The 22969-nt window shown below is 50.2% G+C and overlaps 5 protein-coding genes across 7 annotated transcripts; 4 read left to right on the forward strand and 1 right to left on the reverse strand.

Moving 5' to 3' along the window:
* The first annotated feature begins 30 nt into the window (after positions 1-30).
* On the forward strand, positions 31-11241 carry ciz1a (cdkn1a interacting zinc finger protein 1a). Of its 3 annotated transcripts, XR_014750879.1 has the most exons (17): positions 31-146; positions 602-904; positions 1144-1271; positions 1628-1797; positions 1894-2062; positions 2326-2404; positions 2589-2683; positions 3620-3711; positions 4569-4730; positions 5274-5404; positions 5521-5614; positions 6638-6751; positions 6907-7026; positions 7373-7445; positions 7948-8069; positions 8234-9037; positions 10135-11241. XR_014750879.1 is itself a non-coding variant. In XM_084693618.1 (16 exons), exons 2-16 carry the CDS (start codon positions 726-728, stop codon positions 8981-8983), a joined length of 2478 nt encoding a protein of 825 aa, XP_084549744.1. In that variant the 5' UTR covers positions 31-146; positions 602-725; the 3' UTR covers positions 8984-11241. The 3 variants fall into 3 exon arrangements, 2 of the variants coding, with proteins under 2 accessions (XP_084549744.1, XP_084549745.1); XM_084693618.1 differs by having other exon boundaries at positions 8234-11241; XM_084693619.1 differs by having other exon boundaries at positions 4572-4730; positions 8234-11241.
* On the reverse strand, positions 11094-12736 carry bbln (bublin coiled coil protein). The gene is made up of 2 exons (XM_084693622.1): positions 12316-12736; positions 11094-11926 (listed from the first exon to the last, which is right to left on the reverse strand). Exons 1-2 carry the CDS (start codon positions 12392-12394, stop codon positions 11697-11699), a joined length of 309 nt encoding a protein of 102 aa, XP_084549748.1. The 5' UTR covers positions 12395-12736; the 3' UTR covers positions 11094-11696.
* Positions 12737-12873: 137 nt separating this feature from the next.
* Positions 12874-14785, forward strand: surf2 (surfeit 2). The gene is made up of 6 exons (XM_084693621.1): positions 12874-13054; positions 13233-13384; positions 13692-13795; positions 14082-14267; positions 14460-14587; positions 14677-14785. Exons 1-6 carry the CDS (start codon positions 12980-12982, stop codon positions 14764-14766), a joined length of 735 nt encoding a protein of 244 aa, XP_084549747.1. The 5' UTR covers positions 12874-12979; the 3' UTR covers positions 14767-14785.
* Positions 14784-17684, forward strand: LOC146220193 (uncharacterized). The gene is made up of 2 exons (XM_084693620.1): positions 14784-15128; positions 15594-17684. Exon 2 carries the CDS (start codon positions 15636-15638, stop codon positions 17415-17417), a length of 1782 nt encoding a protein of 593 aa, XP_084549746.1. The 5' UTR covers positions 14784-15128; positions 15594-15635; the 3' UTR covers positions 17418-17684.
* A 261-nt stretch (positions 17685-17945) lies between these two features.
* Positions 17946-22932, forward strand: surf4 (surfeit 4). Its single transcript, XM_084693600.1, has 6 exons — positions 17946-18179; positions 20153-20339; positions 20477-20553; positions 20641-20684; positions 21029-21215; positions 21599-22932. The coding sequence occupies exons 1-6, from the start codon at positions 18132-18134 to the stop codon at positions 21863-21865; spliced, it is 810 nt and encodes a 269-aa protein (XP_084549726.1). The 5' UTR covers positions 17946-18131; the 3' UTR covers positions 21866-22932.
* The last annotated feature ends 37 nt before the right edge of the window (positions 22933-22969 follow it).

The raw sequence follows: 22969 nt of genomic DNA on the forward strand, positions 1-22969 counted from the left end.
CTTAAAAGAAATCAGTACATCAGACCCTGACCCGGAAGTGCTCCGGTATTGTTGCTCAACTAAAGAAGTCTGCTTTCTGCATTCGCAACATCAGTGGGTTTTATTGTGAATCAGTTACACACTGTCTAAAGATTGCAGAATCTAAAGTAGGTATTTCGTTCGATTGTGTTCGTGTAAAATGTATTGTCAAAGTTTGAAAATGTTGAAAGGATTCTTGAAGTAGTAGCTAGTAGTAGCTTGCTGCTAGCTAGGTAGCTGCCGTCAGCTTTGGTAGCTTTAGCTGCCTTAGCTTGGTTTGATGGGCTAGTTGTAGTGGCTCTGGTGACTTAAAATTAACTAGGCAGCTGGATTGTTTTTTCGACAAAATATGTAGGGTAACTATTTTAGGCTAGCTACCACACCTTAGCGGTGCTGGAAGTTGCTGGAAGTTTTGTCGATTCAATTGTATCGAAGTGAGTCTCTCAGCGTCAGTGAACAAGAGGTGCTTGAGCTTGATGCGTTTTGTTAGATGCGCATTACTGATTGAATATCAACATGATGGTTAGATAAGAGGTTTATTGCGCATCAGATTATTAAAATATTTTTGTTTGTTTTTCTGAAGAAGAACCAAACCAAGCCGAGGAGGCTTGAACTGAACTGCGCATCTCGGTAGCCAGTCGCAACAGAGAAATAGCTAACTAGCTAGCCTAGCTAGCTTTCACCTGAACCAACAACAAAACGCCGGCATGTATAATCCTCACCACCATCACCAGCAGCAGCAACAACAGCAACAACAGTTTCACCAACATCTACGACAGCTACAGCAACTATTCCAGCAGCAGCCTCCTCCTCCGCCGCCGCCTCCTCCACCACCTCAACCCCCACCGTCGCACCATGTTGCTCATCACCACCACCAAGCAGGACGGTAAGCCTCTGAACTCGAGGTCGGTGATCAACAGGCCCCTCTTTCTCCTAGTTTTGGCAGGTGCAACAAATGTCAGGCGACCAACGCATCGCATACACAATACTTAAAATCTTATATTCACTTCAAACCACTTCATATCTTCAGTAGATTGTAATTTGTTCTATTTCATGTTTCACTAGCTGTTAATGTTTTGCCAGCATGGTTGTTCATGTTATCCCATGTCTGTGGTTTTGGAGCAGGCCCATGACAGTGCCCCCCCAAGGCCCACCTCCCCCCCGGATGGTCAACCTCTGCCAGGCCACCCAGACCACCATCCTGGCCCCCAACCCCATGCTGCAGGGAGCCCTGCTAATGCAGCAGATGCAGGGTAGGTCTGCTCTCCTGTCATCATCCCCACATAGAACTGGATGTCGAGTGTTGATCAGGGTTACGGTCATATGCTGATTTGTGTGTGTTGTTGTAGTGGGCTGTTTACCGTTTAGTGGGCTGTTTACCGTTCAGTGGGCTGTTTACTGTTCAGTGGGCTGTTTACCGTTCAGTGGGCTGTTTACCTTCAGTGGGCTGTTTACCTTCAGTGGGCTGTTTACCTTCAGTGGGCTAACCCCTAACCCAGCATCAGTTTGTATGCATCTAAGACATCTCCCCTCCCGTGTCTCTCCCCTTCTCCTCTCCTTTTCTCCCCCTCCCCCTGTGTCTGTCCCCCTTTCTTCCCCCCTCCTCCAGGGAACATGCGGGGGTATGCCATGGGGGGGCAGCAGTTTCGCCAGTTCTTCTCTGCAGGGGCGCGGGCCTCCCTCCTGGGGCCTGTCCCCATGGGTGTGGCCATTAAGACCCCCCACATGGGCTTCCCTGCACGCCACTTCCACCCTCATGCTCGCTACTACAACAACATGGTAAACATGGCCACCAGCCCAAACCTCTCGTGTCTGTCCTAGTATTGTGTGGTGTGATGGTGTTGTGGTGAGCTGATGGTGGTGTTGGTGCTGCAGGAGTTTTCCTCCCGGCAGGGGGGCAGGAAGCGGGACAGCGAGCAGCGAGCCTCCGGCAGCGCAGACTCACTTCCTGCCAGCAGTGCTGATGCACTTCCTGCCAGCAGTGCTGATGCACTTCCGGTGGCAGTTGGATCTGTGGGGGGAAGCAGTGACCACACCCTCAGAGGTAGGGTTATGGACCTCAGCTGCCCTCTACCCCCCTCCCTTATCTTACCCCCCTCCCTTATCCCACACCCCCTCCCCTATCCCACCCCCGTCCCCTATCCCACCCATTCCAGTATGTGTGAAGGAAGCATAAACTAGCCTTGTCTACACTGTGGAACTGCTAGATGTGAAAGAACAATAATCCTATGTGCAGTTGAGTAAGGAGGTCTGTAGAGAGAGGAGAACTGTGTTGTGCGTCTCTTAGAGTTTCCTGTTTTCCCCCAGATGGAGGAGTGGGGGGGTTATACGCACCCCCTGAGCCCCCCGAGGAGGAGCCTGCCCTGAAGAAGCTGCGGACAGAGGGGTGAGTGGGAGGCTGGGGCCCCCCATTAAGGATGAGACACGCCCGTCCATTACCCATGAGCCATTGTTTTGTTGTTGTAACTTGCTCATGAACACCAACATGGGCCAGCTAACGGTGGCAAGATTGTTGGTTTCTTCCTGCGCTCTTTCATACTTCCTATACTCTTTCTTTCTGTCTCGCTCAGCTCAGAGGAGCCTATGGAGCGGTCCACTGTGCAGACAGCGGGGGTGCTGGGTGGTGTGGAGTGTAAGAGCCCTGCAACAGACAGCCAGCCTGGAGGTGAACACACCCTTCTCTAGTTTTGGACTCTTCCAAGTCTCCTCAGTGCAGAACCTTCATACTCTCAGAATCTGATCATTAAAAACATATAAATTCACTTTGGATAACAGCATCTGCTAAATTCACACATTGTTAATACAAATCTATGTAGTAATTAGTGCTGTCAAATGATTAAAATATTTAATCGCATTAATGTTATAGTTTACTGGCGATTAATCGCACATTTTTATCCATTCATCGCGTTATATTTTTCTAACTTTAAAGCTCTTATCAACATGGAAAAATTGATCGGATTGCTTAGTTTAAATGTTTTTTTTATTTTTATTTTCAATTGAAAACGACATTGCAATTGCCTGGCTTTGACGAGGGGGCGGAGAATTTGCATCAGCTGTGTGCTTGGCCATCAAGTGGTATTTCAGACTGCACGTGCTGCCATGATAGCTCAGTTCACAAAGACAAAACACACAGATCCCTTTGGTGTTGTCAATGGAAACAATTGGCTTTTTAAAAGTAAACTTTTTAAAAGTAAACTTTCCATTCAGAATGTTATTGGCATCCATTTCGGCGTCTCGCGCTCGCCATCCACTCAACGTGCCTACTACTCTTTAACCGGCTCGCAAGCCCAAACAAGTGTGTGGCGTGCCTGTTGTTTTATTTCCAGTCTAGCTAGATCCAGTGTGGTGTTGTAGATTTTCTAACGTCAGTATGGGTTATGTGAAAAAAACTAAAAAGTTTGCTAGGCCAAAAAGAACGATAATCGCGCAATAAAAAATAGACACCATTAATTTGGGGCATAACGACGCGTTAAACTGACAGCACTAGTAGTAATGTGAAGAAACTACAAAGGATATTGTAATGTAAGATGTGAATGTGGTCGTGTAGTGTGAAACTTGGATGACCAGGCCGGAGGTAAACTCTCCCATGTCTCCTCCCCAGACTGTGAGCTCCTGGAGGAGGGAGGCAGCACCGCTGAGGCTGCAGAGGCCCTGGAGGAGAGCAGGGCTGTGGAGGAGAGCAAGGCTGTGGAGGTGAGCAGGGCTGTGGAGGACAGCAGGGCTGTGGAGGTGAGGAGGGCTGTGGAGGTGAGGAGGGCTGTGGAGGTGAGGAGAGGTGAGGAGGGCTGTGGAGGTGAGGAGGGCTGTGGAGGAGAGGAGGGCTGCGGAGGTGAGGAGGGCTGTGGAGGAGAGGAGGGCTGTGGAGGTGTGGAGGTGAGGAGGGCTGTGGAGGTGAGGAGGGCTGTGGAGGTGAGGAGGGCTGTGGAGGTGAGGAGGGCTGTGGAGGTGAGGAGGGCTGTGGAGGAGAGGAGGGCTGTGGAGGAGAGGAGGGCTGTGGAGGTGAGGAGGGCCGTGGAGGAGAGGAGGGCCGCGGAGGTGAGGAGGGCCGCGGAGGAGAGGAGGGCCGCGGAGGTGAGGAGGGCCGCGGAGGTGAGGAGGGCCGCGGAGGTGAGGAGGGCCGCGGAGGTGAGGAGGGCCGCGGAGGTGAGGAGGGCCGCGGAGGTGAGGAGGGCCGCGGAGGTGAGGAGGGCCGCGGAGGTGAGGAGGGCCGCGGAGGTGAGGAGGGCCGCGGAGGTGAGGAGGGCCGCGGAGGTGAGGAGGGCCGCGGAGGAGAGGAGGGCCGCGGAGGAGAGCAGGGCCGCGGAGGAGAGGAGGGCCGCGGAGGAGAGGAGGGCTGTGGAGGACAGCAGGGCTGTGGAGGAGAGGAGGGCTGTGGAGGAGAGGAGGGCTGTGGAGGTGAGGAGGGCTATGGAGGTGAGGAGGGCCGTGGAGGTGAGGAGGGCCGCGGAGGTGAGGAGGGCGGCGGAGGTGAGGAGGGCCGCGGAGGTGAGGAGGACTGAATGTAAATATCTCTATACGCTCTCTGTGTGTGTGCGCATGTGTGGAAAAAGCAGGTGGAGAGAGGAGAGCTGAACCTGCAGGACTCTGAGGAGGCTGGGGCAGAGGCCAGAGGGGAGGCTGGCCCCCTGCCAGGCCCCCAAGAGGAGGGGAGCGGCGAGGCAGCTAACAGGTTCTACTGCTACATCTGCAACATCACCTGCCACAACCAGCAGGTACTAACGACACCCTGCACTTTCTCTCTCTCTCTCACACACACAACGGTACTTTTGGTAAATATAGGGGACCTTACTGTGTTATTGCTGAGAGATTGTGGAGGTGAGCAGGGCTGTGGAGGTGAGCAGGGCTGTGGAGGAGAGCAGGGCTGTGGAGGAGAGCAGGGCTGTGGAGGAGAGCAGGGCTGTGGAGGTGAGGAGGGCTGTGGAGGTGAGCAGGGCTGTGGAGGAGAGCAGGGCTGTGGAGGAGAGCAGGGCTGTTGAGGAGAGCAGGGCTGTGGAGGAGAGCAGGGCTGTGGAGGAGAGCAGGGCTGTGGAGGTGTGGAGGGCTGTGGAGGTGAGGAGGGCTGTAATATCGTAACAGCTTCTTGTAAGTCACTTTGGATAAAAGCGTCTGCTAAATGAATACATGTATGTATAAAGTATGGGACGTTGTTAAAGTCGAACAGCTTTCACATCAGTGTGATGGACTGAGTGAGCTGTGTAACAGTGTGCGTGTGTGTGTGTGCGTGTGTGCGTGTGTGTGTGTGTGTGTGTGTGTAGAACTTCCAGGGCCACATGAATGGCCTGTCCCACCAGCAGAAGATGATGGAGATCCAGCACATGAGCAATGCCTGCTTGGTCACACTGCTGCCTCGAGTACAGGAGACACTGCAGGGCGCACGCCGGGACGGGTACACACACACACACTATACATGCTTCACACTAGTGTGTGTCTCAGGAAGAAAAGACCAGACACACACACACACACACACACTATACATGCTTCACACTAGTGTGTGTGTCTCAGGGAGAAGAGACCAGGGCTGCAGCGATGGTGTGCCTCCTGTCAGACACATTTCACCAGCAATGTCCTGGAGCACCGCCGGACCAAGGAGCACAAGGTCTGATTACACTGCCCTCACTTCCTGTTACACTGCTCTCACTTCCTGTTACACTGCCCTCACTTCCTGTTACATTACCCTCACTCTGTCACACTACCCTCACTCTGTCACACTGGCTTCATTCTGTCACACTGCCCTCATTCTGTCACACTGCCCTGACAATAGGTGCATTCGATATGGACTGACTTCATGCAGCGCTGCAGGCGGCTGACTTGAAACAGTGAATTTTGGTTAGACTTTTTGTCTGACTTGAGACGGCGCCGAGGCTAGGTCATTGTGACGTAGCCATCAAAGTACCGTGAGATTGATTCGAGAACTGTCAGTTGCCGGTCGTTTCATGCAGCCGCAGTCCATGTCGAAAGCTCCTTCTGTCACACTGCCCTCACTCTGTCACACTGCCCTCTCTCTGTCACACTGCCCTCACTCTGTCACACTGCCCTCACTCTGTCACACTGCCCTCACTCTGTCACACTGCCCTCTCTCTGTCACACTGCCCTCTCTCTGTCACACTGCCCTCTCTCTGTCACGACGCCCTCACTCTGTCACGATGCCCTCACTCTGTCACACTGACCTCACTTACATTTACATTACATTTAGTCATTTAGCAGCCGCTCTTACCCAGAGCGACTTAAAGTAAGTACAGGGACATTTCCCTGAGGCAAGTAGGGTGAAGTGCTTTGCCCTAGGACACAACGTCATTTGGCACGGCCGGGAATCGAACTGGCAACCTTCATATTACTAGCCCAATTCCCTAACCACTCAGTCACCTGACTCCCACTTCCTGTTACACTGCCCTCACTTTGTCACACTGCCCTCACTCCAGCAGAGAATACTGTACCCTGTGCTTGGTAGCTGACTAGGATGTAGCCAGGATGTAACCAGGATGTAACCAGGATGTAGCCAGGATGTAACCAGGATGTAACCAGGATGTAACCAGGATGTAACCAGGATGTAACCAGGATGTAGCCAGGATGTAGCCAGGATGTAACCAGGATGTAACCCTCGCCCTGTGCTTGTCCCCAGCGCTCCAGCAGCACAGTCAGCCCCTCCTGCACGGTGTGCAAGAAGCTCTTCAAGACTCCTCGTCTGTTTGTGCAGCACATGAAGTCTGACGAGCACAGGCAGCTGGTGCAGGAGGTGTGTGTAACCCTAACCCTCAGTCACTAAGGAGACACATTCGGCTTTCTCTATGTTGACTATGCTGTTAAATGTTACTCTACCACTAAAGTTGGAAATACAGTTTGTCCTGGATTAACTTTCCTTCTCTCTCTTTCCTCCTTTTCTGATTGCAGCTTCGAGAAGAGAGCGGTCCTGAGGCCCTGGCTGAGATGGTTGCCATGGATGCAGACGGCTGCTATGTTGACGATGGGGAGGAAGAGGAGGAGGGGGAGCAGGGCAGCTCTGACAGACAGGTAAGTCTGTATGCACACCTTTACCTTTTACCTAACCCTGAGTGATGGACGAAGTTAGATGTAAAGAGGAGGTGAGATGATATAACTACAGTACAGGAGGTGAGATGATATAACTACAGTACAGTAGGTCAGATGATATAACTACAGTACAGTAGGTCAGATAATATAAGGTCAAGAGGTCAGATGATATAAGGTCAGGAGGTGAGATGATATAAGGTCAAGAGGTCAGATGATATAACTACAGTATAGGAGGTGAGATGATATAAGGTCAGGAGGTGAGATGATATAAGGTCAGGAGGTGAGATGATATAAGGTCAGGAGGTGATGTGATGGTTCCATCCTACAGGAGGGCAGCCGGCGGGAGGTGGCCCTGGAGGACATGGCAGATGATGAGGAGCACCAGCCAGACACGGTATATGGTGAGGAACCTCCTCCTCGCTGTCTCCTCCTCCTCGCTGTCTCCTCCTCCTCGCTGTCTCCTCCTCCTCGCTGCCTCCTCCACCTCGCTGTCTTCTCCTCCTCCTCGCTGTCTCCTCCCCCTCGCTGTCTCCTCCCCCTCGCTGTCTCCTCCCCCTCGCTGTCTCCTCCCCCTCGCTGTCTCCTCCCCCTCGCTGTCTCCTCCCCCTCGCTGTCTCCTCCCCCTCGCTGTCTTCTCCTCCCCCTCGCTGTCTTCTCCTCCCCCTCGCTGTCTTCTCCTCCTCCTCACTGGCTCCTCCTCCTCGCTGTCTCCTCCTCCTCGCTGTCTTCTCCTCCTCGCTGGCTCCTCCTCCTCACTGGCTCCTCCTCCTCACTGGCTCCTCCTCCTCGTTGTCTTCTCCCCCTCGCTGTCTTCTCCTCTTCCTCGCTGTCTTCTCCTCCTCCTCCTCGCTCCCCCCGTGTGTCTTGAAGCATTGTCACATCCTGTGTTGCTTCCTGTCGCAGGCTCCAGCTTCCTGGTTCCTGTGGCTGGCTTCCTTTGCCGCCTCTGTCACCAGTTCTACCACTTTGAGTCGTCCGCCCGGCACACACACTGCACGTCCCTCGAGCACTTCAACAACCTCAAGGTTGGTTGTCTGGAAGCGGCAACAGAAAACGCCCAGTTACTCAAAGCTAAGATGAAGATAAATATTCTAAGCAGAAGATAAATCTTCATGTCCCTCTCTCCCTCTGTCCCTCTCTCCTTCTGTCCCTCTCTCCCTCTGTCCCTCCCTCTCTCCCTCTAAAACAGAAGTTCAGAAGCCTGCAGAGCCAGAAAGCCGCAGCGCCCCCCCTGGACCCGCTGGCAGAGGCCAGCCTGGACGGTCTGGAGGAGAGTGGCGGCAACCTGAGCTCAGGGTCCGAGTGCCTCTCTGGGGATGAGCTTCTGGAGTCAGACGTGGAGGAGCCAGGCCTCAGCCACTCTGCCCTGCTGCAGCCTACCGTCAGCATCACCAGGCTGGCCTCCAGCCTCCTGCTCCAGCCTCAGGACCAGCAAGACCCCCAGTCCCCCCAGGAACCCCAGCCCCAAGACCCCCAGGACCCCCAGTCCCCCCAGCCTCAGGACCACCAGTCCCCCCAGCCTCAGGACCACCAAGACCCCCAGTCCCCCCAGCCTCAGGACCACCAAGACCCCCAGCCTCAGGACCATCAGGACCACAAGCCCTCCCAGGACCACCAAGACAACCAGCCCCCCCAGGGCTTGTTCATACCAGTACAAGAGGATCCCCCCTCCCCCAGCCCCCCTGCAGACCTCCCCTCCCCCAGCCCCCCTGCAGACCCAGAGGAGGGGATCCTGTTCCAGGACAGCCCAGAGCAGCTCTGCCCCCTGGGGCTGGAGGTGACGGGAGAGGAAGCTGCCTCTAACCCTGGCTTGGTTCCAGGAGAGGCAGAAGAGGTGGAGGAGGAGGTGAAAGCTCCTGTCCCAGAAGAGAAGCCCAGCATGGGAAAGGCTAAAGTTACTCCCAAGCGCAGGTCTGGCAGGGCAACGAGGAGGCGGTGAAAGGCGGAGGGAGATGCGGGAGAGAGAGTTGCCCGGCAGATCTCAGCTGTGAAGGTGCGTTACAAAGACACACTCCCCTCATTCATAAAGATTCCTGGCTCCTCTAAACTGTTGGGACTTCTCACTGAACACCCTTGGGAGCATTTAACAGAAACATGACTGCAGTAGTGGAATCAGAAAACAAATAATGTTACTTCTTAGTGTTAAATGAATCATGTGGGGAAAAAAAGGGGGTTGATTTCAGCTCGATTAACACGTGGTGTTGTAGGTAGCAACATCCAAACAGCTGACAAAGCTGGTGCTGTTGAACAAGGTCTTTATTTTCACATCGTGGCTCTAGAGAAGTGCCGTTTTCTAGTGAGGTTTTAGAATGTAGCAGCTCTCCTGATCTGAGTTCAGCATTTTTAGCAGGTGACTTGATCTGAAACTATTGTGTGGGATAGAAGAAAAAAAAATAAAAAAATAATAATACATCAAAAAAATAAAAAATAATTCAAAACAAGGATTTGAACGGTACTTTTGCTTGATCTGATCCTAGTTTTGTTGAAGTGCTTTTCGTCATCGACAGTGTCACTCTAACCAGGAAGCCCCTGAACTGGAGACTGGGGAGGGTTTTAACTGAGCCAGAGTCTCAGAACCCCATGGTGCTGGTGCTGCCGGCTGTGGGGGTTATGGTAACAGCAGGCCAGGGTGCACTGATAGGCCATCTCTCAGTCCTACCAGGAAACAGTATCAGACAGCTGGGATCCCAGTATCCAATCAGCTATTTCCTGTTGCCAGTGCTGGAATGTATCGCCTGTCGTGGTTACTGTCCTTCTGTCGGATATTCAGATTGTGCCGGATCTTGGAAGTGGAATCTTTTTGCTTTTATTTCCTAAATCAAATTCCTTAATACAGTAGTGATCTTACAGGTAGGCTACCTCAAATGCATGTGGAGAGGGGGCGTTTCCCCTAGCCTACACAACAGCCACCCCTCTGGTTTCTACCAATGCCAGGTGTTTGTGACGTGTAAGTCACAGACTGCACCTTCAAAACAAAGTTCCACAAGACCAGAAAACTGTCCTTTTTAGATAAAATTTTAGCTTTGTCCTAGAGTAGAGCAGGTTTTACTCTGGTTTTGATTAAACGGTTGCAAAATATTTTTATGCAAGGTCCTCCCTGATGGAACAGTCACCAGCCCTCCCTGATGGAACAGTCACCAGTTCTCAGTGGACCATGTCAGTGTGGTCTTGCTTGACCCCTCATTAACCCCTCTGGACAGAAGGCTTAATGATGCTCATACCATGTGCTTTGTACTGTATATGAGGTGTGGATAGTTTAGTGATGAATCACTCTACCTTAACTTTGTTGCTTTTGTCATTTGTTTTGCACCCACCCCTCACAATACCCTCAAACCTAATGTGCTCCAACGCACTGGACTACATGTAATACTGTGTACGAGCATCTCTAGTTTGGCCTCATCGTTCCACTGGTGTCAGTCCTAGAACTGTTCCACTGGTGTCAGTCCTAGAACTGTTCCACTGGTGTCAGTCCTAGAACTGTTCCACTGGTGTCAGTCCTAGAACTATTCCATGGGTGTCAGTTCTAGAACTATTCCATGGGTGTCAATGAGAGGCGTGTCCTCTGGACAGTTCTAGAACTGACAGCCGTGGAACAGTTCTAGAACTGTCCAGAGGACACGCCTCTCGTTGGCCAGACACGGTGTGCGTGAAGCACGCACCATGTGCGTGAAGCACGATGACTTGCAGCTTCAGGATGAATAACCAGCAGCTCACCCACCGTAGGAGCACCATCCATCACTCCAGCGCTGGCAGCTTGTAGCTTCCTGCTTCATAGCATACATGTCTAACTCCAACAGTGGAGTTGTGGATTCTGTATTTGATTTCACTAAATTATGTACCTCCGTTTCATTTACAAATGTTTTCCCTTTTTTGAAATGAGGGAATGTGTGACAGTAGAGTACTGTAACACTGATGTGCTGCAGCAGGAAATGGCCAGTTTGAGGACCAGAGAGGAGAGAGGGCTGGGCATGTGAGGAAGGGGGGCTACAATGCTGGTCCTTTTTAGATCCAGCTCAAATAAATCAAAAATAAACTTCAAACAAAAGCTGTATGTTTCCTAATGTATTTTTATTCTGCAAATGACAGATGAACAAGTGATGTTTTCTAGAAGCTGCAAGTTTAATGTATTTTGGGATGTTTGTTTTCTGTATTGGGGTCATTTTAATTTATAATAAAATATTTGACAATTGCTTGCCACATTGATTCATATCTGCTTACTATTCACCTTGAACAGTTATACAGTACAACGACAAAATAGATGTACTGGAAAAATCAAGACAGCGAACAACACAACCATATTTAATGCATAGATAAATTATTAAGAAGAGGATATATATTGATTAGCAAATCAATGGTAAAACTCGGAGGAAAGGAGTCAGCATTTGGCTCATTTTGTAACTTAATAGCAGGAACCGTATTGAGGGTGCTGACTAGTACCAGACGAAGAATCCGGAAATGCTACATAATTTGGACAACGAACATAACAAAACCCCTTTCCATCCTACACGATGCGTCTGCACTACAGCACACTTCCGGAAACGTTCACACGGGTGAGTGGAATGTTGCTGAGGACTTATGGGAAGAGCTCAAGCCTCGCTTTACGTTATAGTCCGTTACAGCTGAACAATGTTGCTGTGTAAACGTCCGACTCTTCACTCTGACTCCCCGCCCTTTTCACCTTCGGCAGGTGAGGACTCGTCCTGCAGCGGTTTATCCTCCGCGGAGGCAGTGGTAGCGCACTGCTGGTCTCGCATCTCACGTCTCACCTGCCGGTTAGCCGCGAGTAACTCCTGCAGTTTGCCGTTCAAAGAGTCGTTGCGCTCCTCCAAGTCATCCAGACACGAGTTGATCTGATCCAGCATTGAATTGATGGCTGCGTACTCTTCCAAGAGAGTGGAGAGTATTGGAATTAATTATTTTTCAAGTTGCCAAACAGGACAATAGCTTTAGTAGGCTAATTAACCTTAAAATAGAACATACATCTGTCTTAGAATAATACTAGTTGTGAAATGGTGCACTGGTTCTCTTGCACAGTCATGCCAACACACCTCGTGATGTCTGACACACAACAAATGATTTGTTGAGGCACCATTTTTCACTGTTTCTGAACATGACAGCGCTTTATGGCAAACATAACTGATTACACATTTAATCTAGCTACTGTGGGGTAATTATTCCTGCACAGGTAATGTCATGTCAATGACAACGTTGAGGCAGATATGCAGTCAAAAGTGATCGTATATAAGCCAGAAACACAAGCCAGGAATATACCTTCTACGCTGAACTCATCCTCGTCGTCGATAATGCCGTCGTCAATAGAGAGGTCGGGATCTCCATTTGGTCCAGACATTGTTTGTGAATGTTATTGAAATGGTCAAGCTACTGTGCTAACGCTCTAGCTCAGGTCAGCCAGCCACTCACAGTACGAGATGTTACAGATGCAAGTACACCAATATTGATGTGTATCCTGAGAATATGTATCTATCGAGCGTCAATTAATAAAATAGAGAAGAGAGACAGATCATTGATTTGTGACAGATGAAATGGACTGTCCTCCGAGCTTGATTCTACTGTCAGCTGACTGGGGTCCGACTAGTCTCGAGGTTACCTACTATGATGCCTACAAGTAATTGTCAAATCAATAACACAAAACTGACAGGACAAACGTACATGTGCATTAATAGCTACGTTTTGCGTCTTTGTGAATTTATATAGATGTTTCGCCAAGAAGATAAAACTATTGTAGATGGTAAGAGATTTTACACGACAGGCTATTTCGTGGTCTTCTTGGCTGTGTTTAGGTTACGATGAACTGTCAGTAGATGGCGCCAGAGTGCGATTTGCATCTGCTGCGGTCGAAAACGTTCTAGGAGAAGAGAACCCACATGTGTGCAAATTGTCAGTGGTGTAGCAATTTATTACTTTCTTTTTGAATATGGACGAGCTACCAGCAGACCTTAAAGCCTTCCTTCTCAATCACCCATTTCTTCAACTGACGGATTGCAAAAAGGTGTGCTGGCTATTAACTTGAATTATGTGGTTGCTTAATGATAAACTAACTGCTAACTTGCTAGCTACCGTTTGCCAGGTCTCTGCTACCATTCGCTGCACACCTGCGTTGCTATGGACCAACGACATGGCTCGCCAACGACAACGTTTTCTGACTCTTCTCCTCTGTTTATTATTAGATAAAATGTTCTCTCAACGGACACGAGTTCCCTTGCAGTCTAACAGAGCTACAGAACTTCACCAAGGGAAAGAAGTACGAGAAACTAAGCACCAAAGCAGAGTTCAACTACAGCCAATATGAACCGCATGTGGTACCAAGCACGAAACAAGCGTGAGTACTGGGCTCGGTTTCGTTGTAGATTCTGTAAGGAGCTCGCGGATAAGCCCTAGCGTTTCATAGATAGGTATATACTAATTTCAACTGTTATGTGACCTCTTGTTAATTAAAGAACATTAGAACCTAAGTCATTCATTGTCATAACGTTTAGCCTAGCCATTAGTTCTCTTCCTCGTAACAATGTGTAGTTAACGATTCCGTTGAACTCCGTCAATGACTTGTTCGGGGAAGGCTCAATATGCTAAATAAATTACATTATTTTGTCCCTGCTCATTAAGTACCGCATACCTGTGTACCTCAGGAATCAGCTGTTCTGTAAACTGACGCTCCGACACATCAACCGCCTGCCGCACCATGTCCTGCGGCACGTCAACGGAAAACGCTTCAAGCGGTCACTAGAAAAATGTTAGTACACATGCACACGTTTCATTATGTTGAAGGTCTTGGACATGACAACTTAAATAAATTCATGGTCTCAACCATTTTTAGATGGCCCTTCCACTATATGAAATCCGTCCTGAAGAATGGTTTTCACATCAGTAACAAATGTCACATCTCTCACAGTAGTAGCCTATTTTTAGTTAAATATTGATGCCATCCATTACGTTATATGTGATTCATTAACAGATGTGTACATCCAACATCTCCTGAGACGGATGTTTCTCTGTGTGTGTACCCTGCCCTTCCCCAGATGAGGAGTGTGTGCAGCAGGGCGTGGAGTTCGTCCCGGTGTGCCTGCAGAAGAAGAGACCCAGAGACAGCGGTGGGGAGAGGGACCGGGGGTACCACGGCCAGCGGGGGAGTGCCCCGTGGGAACCCAGCACCAGCGACGACGGGGGGAGTGACTCTGAGGACAGCATGAGTGACCTTTACCCCTGTTAGTACTGCTGCACCCCTGCAGGACTGCTGTAACCTAGCTAGTACTGCTGTACAGTTTGCTGAGTGTTTATGGATTCTGATTGGCTGTTTGATGCTGTGAGGGGACAGCTAAATACTTGGTCAGTACCATGTGTGTGTACTGGTGAGGCTGGTGGGGGAGACTGACACTGTGATGGCTCTGTTCCTGCAGCGTCCATGTTTTCTGCAGAAGAGAAAACAAAGGATCAGAAAGAACAGACAAAGGAGGATGACTTTCAAACAGATGAGGAAGAGGAGGAAATGGAAGTAGATAAACAGGCTCCACAGAAACGCAGAAAGGTCAGCGTCTTTTATCTTCCACATCAATTTATAATCGAGGCTGGTGTCTCATTGTATTGGTGACATTGTTCTCATTTTGGCTTCTACAGGTTCAAGCTTGTCGTTTCCAGAAAAAGTTCAAGAACCACAAGGAAAGAAAAGGCGCAAATAACGGCGCAAAGATTACAAATGGAAAATAAAAAACTTTCTTGACTGTCATTCCAGACTGTTCTTGTTAAGCTTTCAGAGTGACATGGAAAACAAACATGTCATATTTAACATGTGTGTATATATATATATATATATATAGTTTATAATATTGCCACTTAAGACGTGAAACACCAATAATTATATTCATGCATTTTTCTTTGCGTCATCGTCAAAGCTATTTTCTCATAAAAGAGCGGTTGCATATTGTTTACTATCTTCCTGAGAGCCACTGTCGCACAGGGAATGACGTAGGCAGAAGGAGGCGGAGCCAAATCTCACCACATGCAGAGCTGTGTTTTTGCAGATCGTGTTTCATTTTGGATCATACCTAACATTATCAGATTACGCGATTGTGAGTATGCATTAAAATGTCTTGAGTGGGATTGTCAGATTGCATGTTCTGTCATTCTCGTGTTTCACTTATCATCGCAACATCAACACAAGTGGGGGAGGGAACCGCACAAAGACGGGCAGTCCCTTCCATGGTTCCTCCGGGAGTCTCCTCCCTGCCATAGTCATGTTCAATCAAACCTTGTTTGAAAAGGAAATGTATTACATTATATGTATGTACTTATTCCCTGTTTACACACCTTTTGTTAGATTATTGAAATAAATAGGAACGCGGCATTTGGCAAGCGTGTAAACAGTGCTTGTGTCTTTGCTGTGATTAATTAGCCAAATAGTTGATGCGAGTTGTGCTCACAAATAAACCTTCCTACCGTTTAGTGCTGAAGCTGTTAGCTGCTTGTGCCATGATTTATCAGGGATAAGACTTTACAGTGTTTTTCTGACATTTGACTTTATTCACTTGTTACAGGAACACAAATAATCTGGAGTCTTCCTGGTGCAGCTGGAGGACATGGCCTCATCATCTCCACGCTTCACATGGTGTGACTGCCGGAAGCACAAGATCCCCGTGAAGGACACCCACGAGCTGTGTCTGCACTGCTTGGGCCTCCAGCATGCTAAGGAGGCTGTGCTGGAGTATGGCAAGTGTCCCCACTGTGCCAGCATGGACTGGAGCACCTGCATCAACCGTCTAACCAAGGTGCAGGAGGTGATGCACCGGGAGAGCCAGCAGCGGAAGCACGAGGCGGCACGCTCCGAGGTCCAGCCCAAGCCTGAGGCCTCCGCAGCCCCCATCAGCCTGCCCAAAGCTGAGCTGGACCCAGGCCCCACCCTGCCACCTGCCCACCTCTCCCCCGCTGCCTCCGCCCACCCCTCCAGCATTCCAGTCGTGTTCACCCTCCTCCCACCTCCCCCGCCCCAGACGGCCCTTGGCCCCGGAGGAGCCCGAGCTGCTTACCTGTCCCAGCTGGCCGTGCAGCAGTCCGCTGACTCCACCCCCTCCATCAGCCACCTGGGCCCTCACAGCCTCACCGCCATCTCACGCAAACGCCGCCACTTCTCCTCATGTCGCTCCCGCTGCTCCCAGCGGGCCAAGAGGAGCCGGGCGGGACACAGGCAGAGGCACTCCCCCTCTTCCTCCTCCTCTTCCCCCTGCTGGAGCTCCGGGGAGGACTCGTGTGCATCGGCGACGGGACGGAGGTCCGGGCGGGGGACGGCCCGGGGCGGGCGGAGGCACCGTGAGCTGCTGGAGGCGCTGCAGCAGAGGTTGGTTGCCCAGCAACAGGCCGTGCACATGCAGTGGAGTCTCCTGGATAAACGCATCGAGGCTCTGGAGAGGAGACCAGTGGAAGCTGCAGCGCTGCTCTCTGTGTCCTCCCAGACCTCCTCCGCTCCTCAGAAGATGTCATGGGACGCGCAGCAGCAGAGGGAACAGTCGGGCTCGTCCAGTGAGCAGCTGGTCACAGCTTCCATCACCGTGGTGAAACAGGAAGAGGAGCCTTCATCCGTCTCCAGGCCTTTGAGTGACACAGAGCGGGAAGAGGCCTCCCAGTCTGCAGACGCCCTCTCCCAGCAGGACCTGCTGGAGGCCAAGGAGCTGCAGAGTCTGGTGGCGCGAGCAGCCAACTACTTGGGTGTAGACTTCCCCAGCTCAGCCTCTGGCCCTCCAGACCCCACCATGGTGCCGGAGTTTGAGGAGCTGGTCCAGAGCAGCTGGCAGAACCCGGCCAGCTCGCTGCCCCACCGGGAAGACCTGTCCCGGCTGTACCGCCTCCACGACTGGCAGTCCCCTGCCTACCAGCAGATGCCGCAGGTCAGCTGCTTCATGTCGGCCATCTTCCAGGCGGTGACGCCCTCGGAGAAGAAGGACTCGCCGCTGCCAGCGGAGCAGCTGCGTGTGACGGAGACGCTGGTGGAGAAGATGTACGAGACGGGCGGAATGCTTGCCAAGACGGCCAACTACCTGCGCTACTTGTCGGACTACCAGAGAAGGCTGCTGGAGGAGGTGGCCAAGGACCAGCACACCCAGCGTTTCGGGACTGTTCTGGACGAACTGAAGCTCATCGGACAGTTCACCCTCCTCATGTCGTCCCACCAGGCAGAGCTCTCAGGGAGGGTCATGTCTGCTTCAGTGGCTGTCCGCAGGCAGATCTGGATGGCCAAGACCAGCTACACTGACTCTCTGAAGGCCACAGTGGCTGACCTTCCCTTCGTGGTCAGCCATGCCTTTGGGGTGGGATCTGGCCCCAGCTCCTCTGGGTCGGCGTGCAAGCAGGAGGTGGCCGAGGGCTAGCCTGAGGACCTAGCTGTTCCTAATGGTTACAGCTACAGAATCAAGGACTGATTGTGTGTTAGACATCCACTAGATAGTATTCTGCAGTTTATCAATTATTTCATGTTGTGTTAGTTTTTCTTTACAATCATTTGTTTTTCACATGACTATAGGTAGTCTTTATAAACACAGTCAAACATTCACTTCTCTGCCCTCTACCTCACTCCCACTGTTCTGCAGAGATTTATTTTTAAAGTAGCCAACAATAAAAGTGCCCTGTCTCCTTTACTCTGGTCATTGAATATACCTTCTTTGGGTTCACACTAAAGCTTGAGATTGATACCTGTCTAAAATGTTAAACCCTAAACCTCGTATGCTGCTACACTTGCAGTCTCCTCGTCCACTACATGAGATAATGCTCTATACTTGTTTGCTATGTTGGTCACAATCTGACATTAACCTCAACAGAAGACTATTGTATTTACTTGTGTACCTAGAGAATTGGGCAGACGGTGTGCCCGTACGTGAGTATCTTGAGTATACGTGGCAGGCAGCGGTTGCAGAATCGTAGGGGGCTACCGTAGGCACGCGAGGCATTGTGGGGCGGAGGCGGCCTTCTCTGTTGAGACAGGCGAGATTTGTAGCAGTAAATAACAAGAGAAAGGAACTTTCACAATAGCGAATAATCTGCTCGACATCAATAAAGATTTGTTATTAACCTCGATATAGTAAGACATGGGTCAGGAGGATCTCATGAACACGGCGGAAGACGTCGCGGACCAGGTAACGGGGTTTAATGGAATGCATTTGTGAGCCCGTTAGCTAGTTTGATCATCCACCAAACAGAAGTGGAGCTAGCTAACGTTAGATTCTGGCCAGCTGCTAGCTAGCTAATTAATTAGTTTACACAAGTTTTTCTAGCGAATTAAATAGCATGTAGGCTGTGCATCTAGTCTGTCTATATGTGACTTTTGTGCCGATCAAAATTCATTTCGTGTTATTTTGGTGCGTAGCTAAAAGCTAATGTAATTTTTCAATCAGCTCCTGCAGAGCTAGAGTAACCCAGCTAACGTGCCTTTGGCTTGCTTGATACACGAGAAATATGAATTTTGCCTCTGATAATATACTTTGCAGTACGTGGTTTAATTATCCAACTAGATGGCTACATTTACATTTGAGACATTCCTGTGTGGTGATAATCACATTTTGAAAAAGCACGTAGATTGCGCAATAGCAACTCAATAGTTACTAGTACTTTCAACTTTCAGATCAGCTTTGCCAGTGTGGGGTTTATCCCGTGTCGGTGCACGGAGGCCTCCAATGTCGTGTTCTAGTTTGAAGTGTTTCTCTATAAGAGCTAATTGTTGGGACACAGCTTTGGTAGTTGATGTTAGCAGCCAGACTGCTTGTACCCTCAAGTAACCGAGTGTTGTGCGAGTATAACCGCATGTTTGTGCCTGTAATGTTGGCCCGATGTTCCATAACTTCGTGGCCTGCTTGTAAGAACTACTGGGCTCTGTGGATGAAGTTGCAATCCCCTCGGAATGTCCTGGCCTATATAGGGGGTTGTGAGGCTGGCATAGTTCAGGTTACAGGACTGGGACTAGTTTGAGGAGTGGAAAGGAAGCGTGCAGAGTTTCACTCCACTAGATGACGGCTCTCTGGGGAACAGCTCGCGCATCTGGGCTGGGGTAGCACAGCTTCTCCTCTTCTAAAGTAGGTAAGGTGACGTTGAACTGCCTCCACCCCTCCTCTGACAGGTGAAATAGGTGTCTGCTTGTAGGTAACAAGCACACAGTCACCGAACACTGGCCCTCTAACGCTGCCTGCAGGCTATGTTGACGTGTGGTTGGAAACCTACAATAACAGTTTAAGCTTGCCCGTTATCAGCTTTGTCAAACAAGGGGACACCACACATTCCAGCTAACATTTCTGTGCAAATAATTCTAGTATGACCTGGAGTCATGCTGTCACAACAACCTCAGGCTAATCCTGATTGTCTGCCTAGCGGCTAGCCCTTCCATTCATACAGATCTCTTGTGGGAGTTGTTGGGGATGTGATTGGCTGGCTGGCCCGGGCAGTACTGATGTGATTGGCTGTCTCCCTGACAGAGCTGATGTGAATGGCTCTCTGGCCCAGCCAGTGCTGATGTGGACAGGAAGGTGGGAGGGGCCAGGGCTGTGGTTGTTCTCAGTTTGGATAAAAGATCCTTCAGGAAGTTCTGTGGGAGACGGTAGGGAATATAGGTCAGGAGTTGAACATTTATCACCTTGAACATATTGTAACAATAATGTTGTGATATATTCACTAAGCGGATTTGAACCTGGGAAGTCGTGATGTGTAAGCTAATGTTCTACCATTGATCCTTACCCTCTCCCCTGTAAGATATGGATGATATGTAAGGTTGTACCAGTGACATATAGACGGTGTCTTTAGTGTTTCCTGCAGGAGAGGATGCTACCGTACAGTCAGGGGGTGATAAACATTTCTCTGGCCACTTGTCCTTTGGGCAAGTGAGACTGATTCTAAGTTTCTAAAGGTTTGAAAAAAGTTTTTGAAATAAATTTTTTTAAAGGTTTGAAAAATAGTTTCAACAGAACGTTTTGAAAGGTTGAAAAAAATATTTAAAATTGAAATATTGGACAAGTTCAGTCTTCATAATACTTGTCCTACCCTTTTTTTCCACTTGTCCCGGACAATCGGACACACCTGTTTAACCCACTCTCACTCATCCCCTCTCCTCTCCTCTCCCTAGTTCCTACGCGTGACCAAGCAGTACCTGCCTCACCTGGCACGCCTGTGTCTCATCAGCACCTTCCTGGAGGACGGCATCAGGATGTGGTTCCAGTGGAGCGAGCAGAGAGACTACATCGAGGCCACCTGGGGCTGCGGCTACTTCCTGGCCACCTCCTTTGTGCTGCTCAACCTCGTTGGACAGCTGGGTAAGGGGGAGGGGGGGGCTGGATTGGGAGCGAGGGGGCGTGTGGCAGGAGAGATGGGGGGTCTGGGTAGTATGGCTGGAGATGGCAGAGGCTGGTCGTTATAAATGAGTCCAATAATATCTCATCTCCTCCTGCAGGAGGGTGTGTTCTCATCCTCAGTAGAAACTTTGTACAGTATGCCTGCTTTGGACTGTTTGGAATCATAGCTCTACAGGTCAGTCTGTGTATCTGGCTCTCTTCTCTCTATATTCATCAGGCACGTTCATCTTTTCCACCTCTAAATATCTTTTTTTCCCACCAGACTGTTGCATACAGCATTTTATGGGATCTTAAATTTTTGATGAGGTATGTATCTTTGTCTTCATCAGGTCTGACGTCTGTGTTTCTAAACGTGTGAGGCTACTTGTATGATCTGCTGTCTGTCTTAACATCTGCTGTCTGTCTAACATCTGCTGTCTGTCTAACATCTGCTGTCTGTCTAACATCTGCTGATCAAACTTTGTTTGATCTTCCCTCGGTCCCTCTCTCTCCTCTCCTCTCTCCTCTCCTCTCTTTCCTCTCCCACCCTGGTCCATCTCCTCTCCTCCCCCTCTAATCCTTCTCCTCCTTCTCCTTCTCCTCTCCTCCCCCCTCTCCTCCTTCTCCTCTCCTCCCCCCTCTCCTCCTTCTCCTTCTCCTCTCCTCCCCAGGAATCTGGCCCTGGGTGGAGGTTTGCTGCTGCTGCTGGCTGAGTCTCGGTCTGAGGGGAAGAGCATGTTTGCGGGCGTCCCCTCCATGGGGGAGAGCTCCCCTAAGCAGTACATGCAGCTGGGAGGCCGTGTGCTGCTGGTGCTCATGTTCATGACCCTGCTGCACTTTGACCCCAGCTTCTTCTCTGTGAGTGGGGAGGGTGGGGTCAGGGTTGGGAGGGGGGGGGGGTCAGGTTTGGAGGGAAGGGGGGGTCAGGGTTGGGAGGGAACGGGGGCCGGTCAGGGTCGGGAGTGGGGGGGGGGTCAGGATTAGGAGGGCGGGGGGGTCAGGGTTAGGAGGGGAGAGGGGGGGTTGGGAGGGGAGGAGGTCCCATCTGATTTGCTGTACTTTCTGCACTGTCACATATTGCTGCAGGGCAGACAGACACACACACACTATTATAGTTCAAGGAAACATGTCTGTTTGGGTCTCTCATAAACACAAACATTACATAGATACAATATACACACACAATACAGACACATTGTCAGTGTGCTATCAGTGCTCTCATGCTAGATTCCTTCCCCCAGATCCTCCAGAACCTGGTGGGCACAGCCCTCATCGTGCTGGTGGCTGTGGGCTTCAAGACCAAGCTGGCCGCCCTCACCCTGGTCCTCTGGCTCCTGGCCATCAACGTCTACTTCAACGCCTTCTGGAGCGTTCCAGCCTACAAGCCCATGCACGACTTCCTGAAGTACGACTTCTTCCAGACCACCTCCGTAATCGGAGGCCTACTGCTGGTGGTGGCGCTGGGCCCCGGGGGCGTGTCCATGGACGAGAAGAAGAAGGAGTGGTAGAGGGGGGGGGGGTTAAGGGAGGAGTGGAGGAGAGAGATGATAGAAGTGGAGGAGAGAGTGATGATAGTAGTGGAAGGGGAGAGAGAGGGATGGGAGAGTGGGGAGGAGAGGGGCAGTGGGGGGAAGGAGAGACCGTAGCACCACCACTAACCCCAGGACACCACTGCCCCTTGGGGGACAGTCCTCTGGCCCATCACAGCTCCCCAGGGACAGTTTTCTGGCCAATCACAACCAGTCACATGAGCCCCCTCTGACATGCCTCATTTCTTCTCCCATTGTCTTTAGTTTTCTGTTTTTTTCTTTTCGGTTGATACTGGATTTTTTATACAGCTATTTATGGCAGTTTGTCCAGGTGGCAAGAAAAATAAACGGCACAATAATCTATGTCACAAGAGCAAGGTAGCTAACTTGTGACGTGGTGGAGTTTTAGAACATAGTCTGTTCTGACTATGGAAGGTATGTCCATGACCATATATTAACAGATGTTATACCATAACTTTAACAAACATATTTGTGAATAAATGCAAAAGTGGCAAAGTGGAGAGTATGTATCAGAGGTACCTGTGAAGATATCATTCTTACCGCTCTGTGGGAAAGACAGTCTGTGACTCATCTTACTGATCTTGAGATCTCAGGCACTGAAAAACAAAACCGGTTCCCCTTCTGAACCGATGTTCCTTCTCGTGCGTGCGTGTGTGTGTGTGGAGGGGGGGGGGGGGGGGTTACATCGCACACTAATTGGTGGATTGAAGTTGCGCTTGATTTAAAATCGAAACCCAATTGTTAGTACTGGACGTCTCTGCTGTACGCCTGAATAGTGGACTGTGTTTGATCTGGGCAATAGGGGGAGATACGTTTGTGAAACGCCATATTATTACAATCTAGAGACGCCGAACTAAACACAAGCTGCGGTCACCTAGACTTTGTTTTTGCTCTGTATAAGAAAAAATTGATCTGTGTAATATTTTTTTCAGACGTTTATGATGTATTTTTGATCATTTTTTTGGTTGTTTTGTTTAGTTTTTTGGAGATCATGGCGATGGAATAAAGATGCAAAAAAAAACGTTTTTCTCTCTCTGTTATACTTTGAGCAGGAGAGTGTTC

This window comes from Hypomesus nipponensis, chromosome 27 (assembly GCF_054491055.1).
Source record: "Hypomesus nipponensis isolate SF chromosome 27, ASM5449105v1, whole genome shotgun sequence".
In the NCBI taxonomy this organism is placed as follows: domain Eukaryota; kingdom Metazoa; phylum Chordata; class Actinopteri; order Osmeriformes; family Osmeridae; genus Hypomesus; species Hypomesus nipponensis.